Here is a 17,649-nt window from a genome sequence, read left to right as displayed (position 1 = left end):
TTAATGAAGATTTTACTCGTTATTAGCATTTACAATTTTGTATAAAACTAATCTCTATCCTATAAGTTAAGCTTTTTGTCATTTTATAATAATTAATAATATGATATTTTATTTTAAAAACTTTTTTTATAACATGGCGCCACATACTTTACATTTTTTACCAGAAAAGTTACGCAACTCGTTGCTGGAATTTTTCCTTTAGAATATTTATTAAATGTAAACGTACTGTACGGCAAAGAATCATAAAATAAAAATAATTATACAGATTAAGATAGTTTAATTAATTATTTTTAATTTTTATTAATTACTGGTAACTCGAACTTAGAAATAATCAATATAGATTATACATTATACATTTATAAAAAAAAAGAAAAAAGTAATGAATAAAACAAACTTTCTTATTTACATACAAGCTACGAAAGCAATTTTCTATATGAAAAATAAATTATTTTAAAATCGAAAACAAGAAAATATTTCGTAGATGCTTTAACAGAGGAAATACATATAAAAAAGTTTCCTACAAAATAGTTGATTTTAAGAGGTATGAACAATTTTAAATTACTTATAATCCACAACAATCTCGACCAAGAATCTTCTCAAATGTTTGTCATAATACATATACACTTTTCCACAGCCTTCCAGTATTTTGTAAACTGGCGACAGATACTCTAGTTAGAAAGTACTGGTTTAGTTGATACTGCTAAAGGTCTATCAATTTCGTTCTCATCAGCTTTGTTTATTGGTCCTCTCAAGAATGTTTTAACAGTGTTATCTTGGATCTGGTAATAATGGAAAAAAGATTAGTGTTCGTTACGTAAAGTTTGTTTTCTGCGATTGAACAACTGATTCAATTTCATTGCCAATGTTTAGAAAATGATAAGGGTTTATTTGGTGTTAAAATAAACACTTAAATTTTGATAAGAATACTGTATTTTAAGTAATCGTCTCTCGTCTTCCTTTCTTTCCCTTACTGATAATATGGATTAAAACATTATTTTGAATTTTTAACAATTTTTGCTTTAGTACAACAAAAAATTTTTGTGGTTTTGCTTTTCAATTAAAATAAACTTATCCGTTCTATTTAAAAGAAAAGAAATCTTTGTTAGTATTTACTATTTTTATTTCGAGAATCTCAAATTACATCTTAATGTCCAAAGAATCAATTTACGTTAGTTTTTTAAAAACAAAAGTCATTAACGATTTAAAATTTCATTCTATAAGATTTACAACTAATAAAAAATTTAAGAATCTAAAAAAAACTTTTCTTTTTCCCCGCTCACAAATTTAGCAATTTATTATTTCTAACAATTCAATGATTTTCTACTGGATGCTAGTTGAACATCATTACTTACCAGTTTTGTGACAAATTATATGTTTTTCGTTCAAACTCAGCTGCTTTTTTTTTTCTAATAAATCATTTGTAATAACAATACTGTTGACAGTAATTTTTGAAGTATCTATTAGACAAGTTATAAAATGTCGTCAGAACATTCCAAGTCGTTTCATGAGAAGTAACAAAAACATCAAATATCGTAATAAAAGTTAATGGTTCATGAGTGGAGATCATTCATCATTATCATTTTATTATTTATATATTTATTTTTAATGTTAAAGTAATTAAATCTAATGATAAAATATATCTATTTAAATATAAAATAAAAATAGGATTTGAATTATATCAGACAGTTGTTTAATATGTTAATAAATTGAAATAGGAAACTATCGTTTTCATATGTAACATTTAAACCTACTAAATAGATACATTTAGGAAAAAACATGCTTTCATAAACATTAAAATATATTAGACAATTAATTATAAAGTTACAGTTTACATGCAAAGAGAAACATATAAGCATAAAAATTAAAAAAATGTTTCAAACGTTACAAAGATTACTTGTGCATCGTTTATATCAATTTTAATTTTGTATTGTATAATCTAGGATATTCAGAATTGATTTTACTGAGAGAATTACATTTAATATCAGACAATATACCGTATTTACTCGCATATAAGACGAGGTTTTTATTCATTTTTCACTGCTTCAAAAACCTAGGTCGTCCTATACGCGCGAGCAAAAGATTGTTTGCGTTTTTGTGTAATTTTTGTAAGCCGTGTATTCGCATTCGCATTTTTTACCGGATTCTCACCCTCTGGTGTTTAAAAACAAAAACCCAAAAGTATTTTTTCTGGGTCGTTTGAATCCTTCTTCTATATAGTCGGAAGTAAAGATGAACAGCTTTTGAATTGAATTCCAAAATTACACGGGAACCCGATATAAGTTTTAATTCATTCCTACGTGAAAAAAAGATATTTCTTTGGAAATCAGATAATTCGAAGAAACTCGTGAGTGTAATCGACGAAGAGTGAATTCGACCGTTAAGAATTGGCAAAAAAGGTTCCCGATTGTCCCGCTTTACATGAACAAATTATGTAATCGATTTTACAAGATTTTTCCTCAAAGTTTAAAATGCCAGTAATTTTTGCGGGACAATGTGCACAATTACGTGCATTCGATATTTTATTTATGATTAAACGAAATAAAATTAGAATTGTATTAATAAATCTAATTTTCTTTATTCTGATCTTGAAAGTCACTATATGCGAGGTCGTCTTATATGCGAGTAAATACGGTAAATTATGTCATAAATTTATTAGAAACAGTTAAACAGTTGATTTAAAAGTTAAAAAAAAGTCTAGGAAATGAAACCTCTTATGAATAAAAAATAAAAACACTATTTTATCTTAATACTGTAACAAGTTGCTCGTAAGATTCAAACATTTGCTAAAATGCAAGAACTGTAGATATAAATATACACGTAATTTAGGAAAATATTAAAAATCAAAACTGAATTTTGAAAATGGTACGCTTGAATTTAATAAATGAACTTTATGGTGTTGAGATGAAATTTCTTTTAAACAACTGAAAACAGATAATTAAATCCGTTTGTGAAAATCTTGATAACTAAATAAATTTATTAGATCAAATTTTAGATTTTCAAAGATTATTTGGAAATGATATCAAAGATGTAAAAAAATGTTGAAGGGCTATATCGTAAAAAGTTCATGGTATTTTGGAAAGAATGAATCATGCTTTACTAAATATTCTTCTGTGCAGCATTTTTCAGAGTCGATGCAGTTATGCAAATATATAAGAGAAAAAACGAAGGCAAATATCGTTTTGAAATTGTTTTAACTCAATATTACTCGGGGTTAAATCATATTCAATTTTCATTACATTAATTCCATCAGGAAGAACTAATTTATAAAGTATAAATCAATAATAATTATTAACAATAATTGACAGGCCAATCATTTATCGTTGCTTTCAATCATAACAATAATTATTTTGATAACGTAACGAGACACGTTCTTAAAAATTAGTTACGTTATTAGATCTATATAATATCTTATTAAAATGTTATATATATATATATATATATATTTAATTAAATATTCAGAAAATACTTCAAACTCGTTTAAATAAAATTAACTATATGATTGCAATTTCGTTCAGTCTTATATCCATAGAGATGATAGAGCATGGATCTTATTATTTATTTTTCTTTCTCTCATCATGTTATCTAACGGGCTATTCACCTAGGAATCCTGCAGCAGATAAGAATGAAGTCTGGTGCAAAATTCACATGCTGCTGTAGATTATACGAAAGAATAGCCTTTTAAAACCCATTTAAGGTAACAAAATGTATAAATAATTTAACAAGTTATTTATTCAAAGCGACAATTAAAACAATTATACAATTTTATTGTATATCCACTTGCTTATTTATACAAATTTCTGAAAAAAAATTTTATTTACAACATATTATATACTACATACATTTTTTATTTTTATATAATAGGCCTAATGTTAAATAAAAATAGTTTCATAGTAAAGGTCTGAAAATAAAACGATTAGATTAGTTGTTAAATAAAATCTACCTTAATAAAGCAGCATTTGATTTATTTAAAGAAATCGTCTTATTTCTTTACGTTTTACAAAGAATAGCGTTTTATTAAATAAAATTATGACATCGTTAGAAATGTGTAATACTCCTCATGCAAAACAATATATCAGGAAACGTGCCACTGGTGACTAATTTGCAATCCTTTGCCAAAATTTTAATAGCTAACAGACGTCAAGAATGCGTATTAACATTATACACGAAGACTACGTAACAAACAGTAAAAATATTTATTTTACGAATATAATTACTAATAGTTAAAAGGTAATTACCCGAATTGATTACTTTTAAGAAAAATTATATTTTAGTTTTTTAATAAATACTTTGTTAAACTGTAAATTCCGTATAGAATTTGTTGTGTATATTATATTTTAATCAAATCAAAAATCAGCTAATCAGACTGTTTCAATGAAACAATACAATATTCGGTAACGTCACTAAATATAAAGACTCGCTACAAAAGTGAACAGGGGAAAAAACAATACTACCTTTTCTATTCTGAGTAACGACTCTTGAATTGTTAATGTAAGCTGAATCATGACTGGTTCGGTTTTGTCGGATTCGACGTTTCAAACTGGGTCCATTCAACGTCATTTCTTTAGTAAGCTATATATATAAACGGATGGACTCAATCTGTGTTTTGTCTGACGGGTGCGTTTTCTACACCTTATCACCTTCCGAAACTGCTCATACTATAAACAATCCTCTTGGTGTAACAGGCCACTTGAGGTAAATCTTAAAATGGCCTGGGAGGCAGTTTAATAATTTTTGAAAAACCCTAATCTGAGAATCGAAAATTATAATGTCGGAATTTTTTTAATAAAAAATTTCAGCCGAATAAATGATTTTTTTCACAATATATTTTTAGTAATTCATTTAAAATAATATACAAAAATAACCTCTTGGAATAAATCTCGACTTCTCTACAAACACAGCAGTTAAACAATTTGCTCGATTTGAACAAAAATCATAAAGAATACTTCAGTTATTAAATATGATTGATTGATTTAAAAAAAATGTAAAATATTTATATAAAAAGTTATTTTTTATGTGACTTCTGTTTTAAATATTGAGACAGAATAAAATCTCTTTAATGACTAAATTCGATAGAAATTATAAAATCGAAAAATTATATAATAAAATAAATTAATATTTACAAAGAAAACAAATCAGAAATAGGAATAAAAAAATTACAAAATTAACTTCATTTTTTTATAAGCAGATTTCACTGAACAATTTCTGTTTATTACAGATTGTTTTAAATGATACACAATAAATTATTTGAAGGAATATTTATAAAAGGACATATAAAAGAAAAATAATTTTGTTTAATAGAAAAATCTTTTACATTATTGTTTTAAATGTAACCTATTACTCCAACTAAAGAAGGGGGAAAACCGAAATGTACTGTACATATTGAAGTTGGAATTTAATAAATAAAAATAAAAAGATCCAATTCAAGTTTTCTAAACAACGTGATCTGATAAGTCCTAAACTAATAGCCTAATTATGATCATTGTTATTAAATAAATATTGCAAATTATCTCTTATTAATATTATATAGTGTATTGGTTAAGTATCAATAAAAAACATACATTTGCCACGTAAATAGTACAATTTAAACAACGAAAACGATCATGTGGATCACTTTTTACTGTTCTTTTTATTCTAATTAATTAACTTAACATTTATTTCTATATACGTTAGATTTTCTTTAAAGAATTAAAACTTCATTTTAATAGTTTTCTAACATCTATTTCTAATTTTAAAATCTTTTTAAAACAGAAAAAAAAGTTTATATTTGAGAAGTTTAACATTATAATGTTAAAAATAGAAAAAAAAAAAACTTGTACAGTACATATAAATTTATTCACATTCTAAATAAGATATTAAAAATACTGTTCAAACTATACACATGCGACAGTCAAAATCGATTTATAAGGAACTGATTTCTTTTGGGAAAATAATTCAAGAATTTTAAAGAATTCGAATGGAAGTCATACGCAGATTATTATATATTATAATTATTATTATTCAAATATGTTATTTATGAAAAGTTATACTGCCAATCAGTAAAACAAGGGAGATTAACAAAAAAATAAATAAAATTAATTTAATTAAATAAAAACCCGTCAAGAAAGTCAACAACGACATGTTATAAATAATGTAATATATTAATAATTATTAAAATCTGAAACCGCGAAATCTCATAACAGATTAAAATCGTATCAAGTAATAAGAATATAAAGTAAAATCGTAGTGCTTTTTTGAAAATTTTGTTCCTTGATTATCTAGAATAAAATTATAAATTATTATAAATGTCAAATATAAATAACAGTTTTTAATTACGTTGATACGATAATTTAATATTACATAAAATTAATTAAATTTTTAATATATGTCTAGCATATTATTTTAATTACTATGTTCTTACGAAAACTTAGCAATATAAATTTTAATTTATAGGAAAACTATGAATATATTTCTTATAAATAAACAGTAGGAAATAAAAAAAATGTACAAGAGATATACTAATCTGTTCACAATCAATACTTCATTATGTGCCTTTTTCCAATCATCCAATCATATAAATTTTCTGCTGTATTCAATAACGATCATATTAAAATAAGATTGTTTTAAAATAAACGATGTATTCGCACTTGTGAAGAGATAGGCATAATTTTAATCAATTATTATAAAGACATTTAGATAAAATTATGAATAAACATGTTAACAAATCATGGGTATAGAACCAGAAGCTAATTCTAAATTTTACATTTTTCAATGATAAAGTATTCTAATTATATTCAACACGTTCTAATTGGGGCGACCATTAGCAGATATATAAAATTCCAAACGGTTATATAAAATAGCAAATGTTTAATGGGAAATGAAAGATCGGTCCAATTTTCAAATCTCGTTTTCTGAAAATTCCGGTTTCATAGTCGCATATGGCTCTTTACACTTGAAATATACCAGTCGGATCATATTTCATAACTTAAAAACATTGAGTTAACTCGATAATATATAACTGCATATATATATATTATATATAAAATTTATTGTCTTTTAACATTATGATATATGTGTATGTTATATATATATAAACAATAAAAAAAGTAGAAAGCAAAACAACCAACGTTTTGGTTATAAATATCGAAAATACTAAGCGTCCTGTCGAAAGTTACTTCACTCGACTTTTGTCTTTTATTTATTGTTATTTTTTTACATTATAGGTTACGTGTCAATCGGTGAAATAAAAGTGTCAGAGCCAGGAAAATTGCAATAAGAGATCGTTCTCTTATTCGCTATCATGGCAGCAAAAACTAATATATTGTATTTATTTTATCACTTCATACATCAAAATATTATTACTGATTTTTCTGTTGTTTTGAAAAGAAAGAAACTGACAAAGATTATACATTATATATATATACACACAGACACACACAAATATTTAATAAGAATTTCGATATAAAAAAAATTGTCCCTTGATAGCATACTTTAACAAATGATAATTATATAACACATTCAAAAAAATCTGCTTTTTATCAGAACTTCTAAAATAATTATAATATCAGACAGGGAAAATACAAAATAAATACTGTAAATTGTTTAAATAAAAAATTTTGTTTCATAGGGTAATAAAATTTACACCATTTAGATATCTTTCCAATATTTTCATATATTGTATACGTGTAAAATACAAATACAAACATCCTATTTAACATTCAAAATAATTATGCTGGGAAAACTTCCAAAATTGCTTTACAGTACAAATATCCATTGAAATTATTTTAAGATTAGTAAAAGATCAGTAATTAAAATTTTCCATCAAATAATAAAATTTTGTTTATATATATTGGGTTGATGTAAAAGTTTCTGGAATTTTCTAGAGTTTTATTGTACTGTACAGCATTTATTTCAAAAACAAAAATTAGTTTATTCAAGGAAATAATTGCCATTACAATCAAGCACCTCCTTCCATTGATTGGACAGACTACAGATTCCTACTGATTAAAACTCAGGTTGTTTTGTCATGAAGAACTCTGCAAATGTGATTTTCATCCATTATCAGCAAACTGCCTTCCATTCAAGAAATGTTGAATGGAGAAGAGATGGTAGTCAGATGGTGCAATATCTGAGCTATATGGGGAGTATGGGAGAACCTCCCAGTTGAGATCAAGCAGCTTCTGCTTGGTCAACCTTGATGGGTGGTCTTGCATTGTAATGAAGAAAGTGCACAATATTCATCTGTGGACAAATTATAGTGGATAGGTCAGAACTAAGTGTCTCATTTCTCATGTGGTCAGGCATAGGTTGGCTTCTACTAGCTGCTGAAGATGGTCATGGATTAAGATGGAAGGCCTTCCTGAACAAGGTTTATCTATGACTTATTGTCCGGCTTCAATTCTGCAATTTCTTGATTGTAGACTTGGAGATATTAATCTTGCCAAACAATTGCATCATAAGGCAATAATATTCAGTTGCTTTTATATTGAATTAATAATCATAAAGAACATAGGTGCAAATTTGCTCATGAAAAAGTGTTGGCAAATTTGACATATTTAAAAAGTCTATCACAACACAGAAAGGCATTTACATAATCCATAAGAATCTTCTAGAATCTAAATGTTATCTGTCAGAGAACAATTTTGAATATTCTAGGTCTAGAAAATTCCAGAAACTTATATATATATAAGTTTTTTTTAAATTTAAAATATATTTTGTGACTACATAAAATAATTTATAATTTTTATTTACTTAAAATCAAAATTAAATAATGGCTATAAGTAAACAAAACAATTTATTTAAAAGATTTATTTATTTTTTAAACATAATTCCAAGTAAATAAAATACACTGTAAATAAATAGTCATTAAAATGATGCCTTTAATCTTTCATAAAAAAATATTACAAGAAAAAATGTTAAATACAGTTTTTTCACACAAAATAATCAGAGATTCAAAAGAAACTATATGAGTTAATTAAAACAACTATTATACTTTCGTAACATTCTTTTTTGAAATTCAAGATTCAAAAATTGGAACATCATATTGGTCAGTATATCTGGGTTCTAGAATTTGAACCATAAATGTTCAAGTTTTTAATGCTTTAGGGACAAAGAACTAGATTTTATCACTTTAGTATAACACTTTTATTTAACACATGTCTTCTTTTACACACAAAGGAAAAAAGGGGTCAGCTACAACAAAGGGTTCTGTTTTTATACATAGAACCAGAGCGCCATCTGTGGGGAAATACCCACAACACAAATAGCAGAATTAAAGAACATTAAAATTACCTAGATCACAACAGTAACAATGATAATAATAACAGTAGCAACAACAACAACAATAATAATTATTATCCCCCTTTTTTACTATCTTTACACTTTCCCCTAATTTTAGAGTTTTTTAATTCTTCAGTTGACTATTGCTGATATTTGTGTCTCAAATTTAGTCTTACCAAGGGGTTTAGTGAGTGCATCTGCAATCTGAGCTTCAGTGGGACAAAACTTCACATCCACCTCACCACTCAGAAACTTTTCATGAATGAAGTGATAGCGTACATCAATGTGCTTGCTGCGTCTGTTTATTATTCCAGTCTTTATTAAATGGATTGAGCTCTGATTATCTATGTTTAATTCAACTTTTACTTCCCTGCATATAAGTTCTTGGATGAGGGATTTTAGGTATAGCACTTCTTTGCAGCAGTCTGCAGCTGCAATGTACTCAGCTTCCGTGGATGATAATGCAACAATAGGTTGACGCCTTGAGCACCAGCTGATTGGTCCTCCTGCATACATTACTACAAATCCAGTAGTGCTTCTTCTTGTTTCATCATCTCCAGCATAATCAGCATCACAAAAGGCTTTAATTGTTTCTGCATCATGTTCTCGATTATATTGTATTCCCTTTTCTGTTGTCCCTATCAAATATTTCATTATTCTTTTTAAAGCAATTACATCTTCCTTTGTGGGATTTTCAATGTATCTACTTGCTATGTTAACTGAATGAGCAATGTCAGGACGTGTTCTGGTAGCAAGATAGAGCAAACTTCCAACAGCTTCTCTGTATGGGAACTTCTTTTCTGGTTCTATGCCTCTATCAATATTTTTCAATCCTGGAGTGTTCACTATTTTTGCATTTTCCATGTTGAATTTTTCCAGTGTCGTTTTTAAGTATTTGGTCTGAGTCAATCTTATTCCATGTTCATTTTTATGTATTTCCATTCCCAGAAAGGTTGTTGGATCATCGTCTTTTTTAATTTCAAATTCTTCTTCAAGACTTTTCACTAGGTCTCTTAACTCAGAGATGTCTTTTCCTATTACTATTCCATCATCAACATATATTGCTAATATAATAGAACCATTGTTATTCTTAAAGATGCATTTTTCTGTAGTTATTGGCATCAATCCTTTAGTTTTCATAACTGAGGTAAATTTTCTGTTCCAAGTTACAGGTGCTTGTTTGAGACCATACAATGCTTTGTTCAACTTGCAGATCTTTCCTCGTTCATTATAGCCTTGAGGTACTTTCATAAATACCTCTTCACGAATTTCACCATACAGGAAAGCAGTCTTGACATCAAATTTGATCATTGAGTAATTTTTCTGGGCTGCTAATGCAAAGATAACTCTGAGAGAGCTCGCATTCACTACAGGACTAAATATTTCTTCAATATCTAGAGTGTTCTTTTGCTCACACCCTCGAACTACTAACCTTGCTTTGTATCGTCCATCTTCTTTTTGTCTAAATATCCATTTGTTTGTTAAGATTCGTTTTCCTTTGGCTTCATTTTCATTAACTAGTTCCCAAGTATTGTTTTTATTTAGCGATTCCTTTTCTTCCTTGATTGCTGCAATCCATTTTTCTTTTTCATCTCCAGCAATTGCTTCTTGATACGTCATCAGAACATAATCATGATACTTGCTGGGAATTTTTCTTACTCTTTTTGTCTTGCTCTCTTCAACTTCTATTTGTTCAGGGATTTCCTCTTCAATTTCATCATCTTCTGTCGGTTCTTGCGTTTCCTGCACTTCCTCTGTATCTTGTCCTTCTTTATTTTCTGCTTCCTCCCTTAATCTTATGTACACCTCTTTATTTTTTTCTTCGGCTCTTTCTCTTCTGTGTTCATTAAACACTACATCTCTAGCAATAATTACTTTCTCTTTCTCTGGATCCCACAGACGGAAACCATTTGGAGCATATCCTATGAAAATCAGTCTTTTACTCCTAGACTCGAGTTTTTTTATGTGTCCTAGCACTTTGGCGTAAGCTTCACAACCAAATACTTTTATGTTTGACACATCTGGCCTTCTTTTATACCATTTTTCAGCAGGTGTCACTTCTACTGTGTCTGAATGGCAACGATTAAGAAGATAAGCTGAGCTTCTAACAGCCTCTCCCCAGAGCCTCTCTTCAGCCCCTGATTCATACAGTAGTGCTCTGGCTTTCTCCATAATCGTTCGATTGAGCCTTTCCGATTTTCCATTCTGTTGAGGTGTATGGGGAATGCTGTAGTCAAGGACAATTCCTTTGTTTTTGCACCAATTCTTAAACTCATTACTGGAGTATTCTCCTCCATTGTCACATCTCAATTTTGACACTTTTAGATTTTGAAGAGCTTCTGCTTCCAGTACAAATTCTTTAATGTATTCAGAGGCTTCAAATTTGTTTTTTAGTAGATATATCACTGCATAATGGGTGTAGTCATCCATAATCGTTAAGAAGTATTTCTTTTCATCCCATGTTTCTGGTTCTACAGGGCCACACACATCAGTATGCAGGATTTGCAGAGCTCGTTCTGCCCTTTGTCTTTCCTTAACAAAAGGTAGTCGCGTTTGTTTGGCTTTGATGCAAGTTTGGCATGTATGATCCAGTTCCTCGCAATCTCTCCCTGATATGTTCATTCCATTGACTAGGTTAATCGTTTTCTTTATGCTGCTAATTCCAGGATGTCCCAATCTTGCATGCCAAAGTTGAGCTTCAGTTTTTTTTGGTATACTTCTGTTACTGTTTGCTTTAGTCTTGCTTTGGACTATCATAGAGCTATCCTTACTTGTCGTTTTTAGGGCAACTGTGTAAAGTCCATTTTCCTGCTTTACACCTTCACAGATAATATCATCATCTTTTGTGATAATAACTTTATCTTTGGTAAATGTGACTTCACCATCATTTTCAGTGACAGCATTAACTGACAACAAGTCTGTACATAAATCAGGCACATATAATGTCTTTTCGAGTATAAAGTCTTCACCTTCAATTCTTCCTACTCCATATGCCTTCATTGATTCACAGTCCTTTGCTACCATCACACTTTGTGTATTTTTGGAAAAACCTTTCAACAAAGAGATGTCATTTGTCATGTGTGTTGTACAACCTGAATCAACCACAAATTCTTTATCTCTTAGGATTCTATTTGACTGTGCTAAGAAGGACACTTTCTCTTGGCTACTTCTTCTGTTGAATGTATTATGGTCAATTTTAGGTCTAAAATAACAGTCCTCTTCAGCATGGTTGTTCTTCTTACACACACCACACCACTTAGATCTTGCCCTGAAGTAACAGTCTTTGTCAGTGTGGTTACCTTTTTTACATATTTTGCATGTTATTTGTGATCTGATTTTGTTAGGACAATTTATCACTTGGTGGCCTTTAGCATTACAAATAAAACATCCTTTCTGCGAGAGAGGTCGTCGTTTCGGGCAGGATTGAGAGAGATGAGATATACTTTTGCAGACAAAGCATCTTTTTTCTGTTGATTTGAAGGCAACAGCATCTAAAATTTCATTATGTTTTAATTTCTTTTCTTCTGCCATCAATCTTGCTGTTAAATTTGTCAGGGTTCTTTCTTCAGATGGGGTCGATTCCCAGGCTGTTCCAAAGTATTTGAAATGGTCCGGCAATGTTGATAAAATTTTTGAAACTATCATTTGATCATCTATTTGCTGATTTACAGACTTTAATCTAAAAGCAAGATTTTCAAGATTGCTTATATGTAAAGTGATATCAGTTCCTCTTTCATAAGTATATGAGAAGAATTGTTGCATGAGCTGGCACTTCTCTTGTTCAGTGTCTCTACCGAACAATAAACACAGTTTCTCAAACATCTCTTTTGCTGTGGAACAGTTTATGATATGCATAAGTAGTTTTTTACTAATTGTAGTAATTATAATCTTCTGAGCACTTGCATCTTTTTTCAACCAATTTGACTTTTCTTCAAGTTTTTGATCTTCAAATTTTACATCCCCTGATACTATACTGTAGAGCCCATTTGCTTTAAACAAAATAGTTATTTGGAATTTCCATACCTGGAAGTCAGAAACATCAGCCAGCTTTTCAATGTGTGTAATGTCTTCAACATTCATGCTTGCTCCTGCCATTTCTTTTTTCAATTATTTTACTTTTTCTTTTTCTTCCTTCTTCCTTTCTTTCCTTTTTTTTTCTTCTTCAGCAAGAGAAACCTGGGCCCATAACCTGTTCAAGTTTTTAATGCTTTAGGGACAAAGAACTAGATTTTATCACTTTAGTATAACACTTTTATTTAACACATGTCTTCTTTTACACACAAAGGAAAAAGGGGTCAGCTACAACAAAGGGTTCTGTTTTTATACATAGAGCCAGAGTGCCATCTGTGGGGAAATACCCACAACACAAATAGCAGAATTAAAGAACATTAAAATTACCTAGATCACAACAGTAACAATGATAATAATAACAGTAGCAACAACAACAACAACAATAATTATTATCCCCCCCTTTTTTACTATCTTTACAGTAAAGACCTGAAGAAGGAATTTGTTCAAAAACATTAGCCTGTATTGTGATTAAATTTTACTGGACTTTAAGGCCTAGACTCCACTAGTGTAAAAACAGGTGTAAAAACCCTCACCATAAAAACTTTTATTCATGTGACCTATTTGTGTTTGTGTTCAGATTGCAGTGGAAGTCTAGCTAGTGAAGCTTTTTATGGCGACAGTACTATTACAGTTGTATATGTGATATATCGATATAAAAACAATGATTATATTCTACAAGTTTTTCTGTATTATAATTACAAACGTAGTAAAAATAATATCTTTACGTTCATATATTAACTTTTATTATCGTATTATTAAGGTAATATACAGCATTTATAAGCTTAGCTTTTTTATTATATACTCCTCTAAATTGAAGGATTTTCCTTTGGCTGTCCATATCGCATGTTTTAGGCATCCATTATTATAATCGGGATACCTCTTGTCGTAGATACATGAATACTTTTGGATGTTTTCGATAAATCTTTCCAGATGTATTTTAGAGTAGCCACAAGAGAACATACACAAAAGCATGTTTTCTGCCATTTTTGCACCGTGTCACAATAACCTAGATTTCACTGACTTCTGATTGGTGGATGGTACCGTTTTACGGCCATATTTGCGTCGAAAGTTGAACACTGCTCAACTCGCTTTTATGCTGGTTTTACGACCTGCTCAGGCGTAAAATATCATGGTCAAGTGATTAAAAGCTTTTACAGTGAGGGGTTTTACACCTGGTTTTTACGCTAGTGGAGTCTCGGCCCTAGTCTTATATTTTTACTTAAATTGAAAAATTTTCAAATAAATTTGAAGCTGTTAGTGCATACATAATAAACAAGGACCTTATTATACAAGTATTCAAATGAACAATTAAAAAAATTAAATTTATCACACGAATTAGAAAGTTATTAAGAAATCAGCCTTCTGGTGTAATTAAAAATAATAATATCAATACAATTTATTATGTTATTTGTTTCACTTCATTTAATATTGAAAATAATACAATAAATGTAATCAATAGTTGTCATTAGAGTAACTAATATTTTTTAAAAGTTGTTATTAATAAATCTCAAAACAAGAAATAAAAAAGATTATATAATTTTTTACTTCAAAGATGATCACATTTAAAAAATATTAATGTATATAATTAAAAATTTTTCCCAATCAAGTAATTTTAACTTCAAAGTTCCGTAAGTGCATTTTCTATCAAAATGAACACACAAATTGTGTATGTAGTAATTATGTTGCTATATTAACCAATATAATTACATTTTCAGGATCATAGAAGATAAAAATATAAAAGCATATTACTGAGTTCTTACTTTAGTAAAATTGAGACTGAATTATACCAAAATAAAAAAATCTTAATGGTTGATCAAACATTTAGCTAATTCATTCATATGTAACAGATCTTATAGGTTTGCTTTATGATTAAAAGCTGAAAAAAACTGAAAAAGTTTTCTTGGATTAGTCAATCATACTATATTCAATAACAATGCAAATTGTGAGAAATCTTTCACATAGTATCAATGGCAGATTGTGAATATTTTAACAATGTAAAAAGATTTTGGAATACTATAAAAATTTTATCCGTGGCTGTAATTTATTTTTAACTAATTTGAATGGTATACATACTGTACAAGTTAATTTGTCAATCAACAGAAATAAAAATTTTCATTTAGAATAGTTTATTTCTACAAAAAAAAATTATTTAAAAAACAATGAAAGTTGACTTTTCATGTATATGAAATATTCTAGCAAAAAAATTTAAAATCAAATAAATTTTTAAGTAATTTGCTTTTAAAAAAACAGACAACTTACCTGTACTGTTTATTAATATAAATAATTGATGTCTTTAGACTGTATTAGACTTTGTTTTTACTAGAGTTGTTTTTATTTTATTTTTTATTCATTTTTTTAATGTAATTGATTATGAAATCAAATTATTTATTTTAAAGAATAATAATAAAGTTTTGTGAAATCAAAAAACCTGTATTTATATTTTTTATAAATAATTGTAAAGTTTTACAAATAATGAATGTCATTATTTATTTTACTTTCCCAGCTGTTATAACAGAGCAATCCCTAAATGGTAATCCTGCAAAAAATAATCCTCCCCAGTTTTTTACACTTCTGGACTTAGGACACCTTGAAATGTTGAGAAATGCTAAAAAATTCAAAGGTAATTTCTGTATGTTTGGATGTGAGTGTTTGTGGGGGGACATGATTTTGTTCACCCTGTTTGAAGCTTCTCCTGTGCTTTTGGTCAAAAATTTCTAAAATTTTGAAGGGAAATTTATTTATTACAGGGATCAATGCTATTAAACTTTGATGGTTAAAGGTCGAGGGAGTGTGGAGATAATGAGGGTTGTGTGTATCTACACTAGAGTTGGACTTTGTGACAGTTTTACTTGTTATTAGCATTTACAATTTTTTTAAATAAAACTCACCCATCCTCAAAATTAAGCTTTTTGCCATTTTATAATAATTAAAAATATAAAATGTTTTTAAAATAAAATATGATGGCACCACCAAAATTTTAAATGTTGCCAGGAAAGTTGAGCAACTTCTTGCTGGTTTATTTTCTTTTGAAATCATTTGTGCCCAATGGAAGGATTTGAAAACTAGCAAAAGTCAATCCTCAAGACAAACAATTTAAAACAAATTTAGAAAATTTATATTTATTCCAGTCTATTATCATCCATTTTTGGAGTTTGTGGTTTCTTTTTAATGTTGTTTAATGTAGCTAATAGAGATAATCTGTAAATTCAAAAGCATTCAAATGTATTCTGTGTAAATGTATACTAATTAAGCATTTTTGTGAAGATTTAGTATCCAAAAATAATTTAAATTCAGTTTGTTTCTTAAGATATAATGTTCAGGGTTTTTTGAATATAACATTTTTGAATTAACCCAGATTTTTTTAAAATTTCATTAAATAAATTCACTTTTTTATCTGATTTATTTAATTTTTGTACATTTATAATTTTATAATGTATTGAAATAATACTTAATATACTGTAAATATATAATAAAAATATAAAATTAATTCAAAAATTCTCAACCATAATTTGAAATACATTAATAATTTTTACCTTAAGTTGTTCTTGCCATCCATGAGCTCTTTGAAGATCATCTCTGGGTCCAAATTTTTCAGCTTCAATGTCCAACATTTCTAATGTTGATTCAGATTCTGAGAGCCAAGCTAAAAAGCGATCCATTGCTTTATCCAGCTGTTGTAATGAATTCAATGCATTATGAAGTGCTTTTCCTCTTGCTTGAACACTATTAAAAATATATTACACATATTCAATTATACCTTCACTTTATCATTAATATTTTCAAACAATAAATTTAAACAAAAGAAGTTGTAATTATTTTGCTATTAACTTTAATAAAATATAATATTTAAGTGAAGTAGTAATTCAAATAATAAATAAAACTTTTATTGGCATAAGCAGGGAAAATTTTTAAACATTAACCTGATGTTTTCATCATTGTAAATCATTATTTCAAAAACTTTTGTAACTATTCAAATAAATGCACTATTATAAATACTATAACAAAAAATGAATACTAATATTTTCAAATTCTCAGCCCAAAACAAAGAAGCATACTTCTAGACATTATCTGCATTCTTACAATAATAATAGTAATGATAAAAATATGTTGTATATTTATTTTTTCATTCTATCCTGAATTCAATAATAATTATGGACAGATTTATTATTCACATAATCCAGCAGATAACAGCAGAGTGGTGTCAAATCTGTCAATAGTAGCTACCACAGTTATCCTTTTTAAAATAAGGCTCCATTAAGAACACACAAATTTCTACACTGAATACTACTTTCAATTCTTTTTCTTGTGAATTGTGCTTATGCA

General features: G+C 28.2%; 1 protein-coding gene across 6 annotated transcripts in view; it reads right to left on the bottom strand.

Moving 5' to 3' along the window:
- The window catches only part of Dys (Dystrophin), a 514,896-nt gene that overhangs the window by 101,057 nt on the left and 396,190 nt on the right, over positions 1–17,649 (bottom strand). For all 6 annotated transcript variants that reach the window (XM_067286836.1, XM_067286831.1, XM_067286830.1 and 3 more), the window contains one exon: positions 16,860–17,049. In XM_067286836.1, coding sequence (XP_067142937.1) covers positions 16,860–17,049 — 190 coding nt within the window. The remainder of the gene's footprint in view (positions 1–16,859; positions 17,050–17,649) is intronic.

The sequence above is a fragment of the Centruroides vittatus genome, unplaced genomic scaffold (assembly GCF_030686945.1).
Source record: "Centruroides vittatus isolate TY-2023 unplaced genomic scaffold, ASM3068694v2 scaffold_386, whole genome shotgun sequence".
NCBI classification, from domain to species: domain Eukaryota; kingdom Metazoa; phylum Arthropoda; class Arachnida; order Scorpiones; family Buthidae; genus Centruroides; species Centruroides vittatus.
Note: the sequence above shows the minus strand (reverse complement) of the source record. Positions and strands in the feature narration are given on the sequence as shown.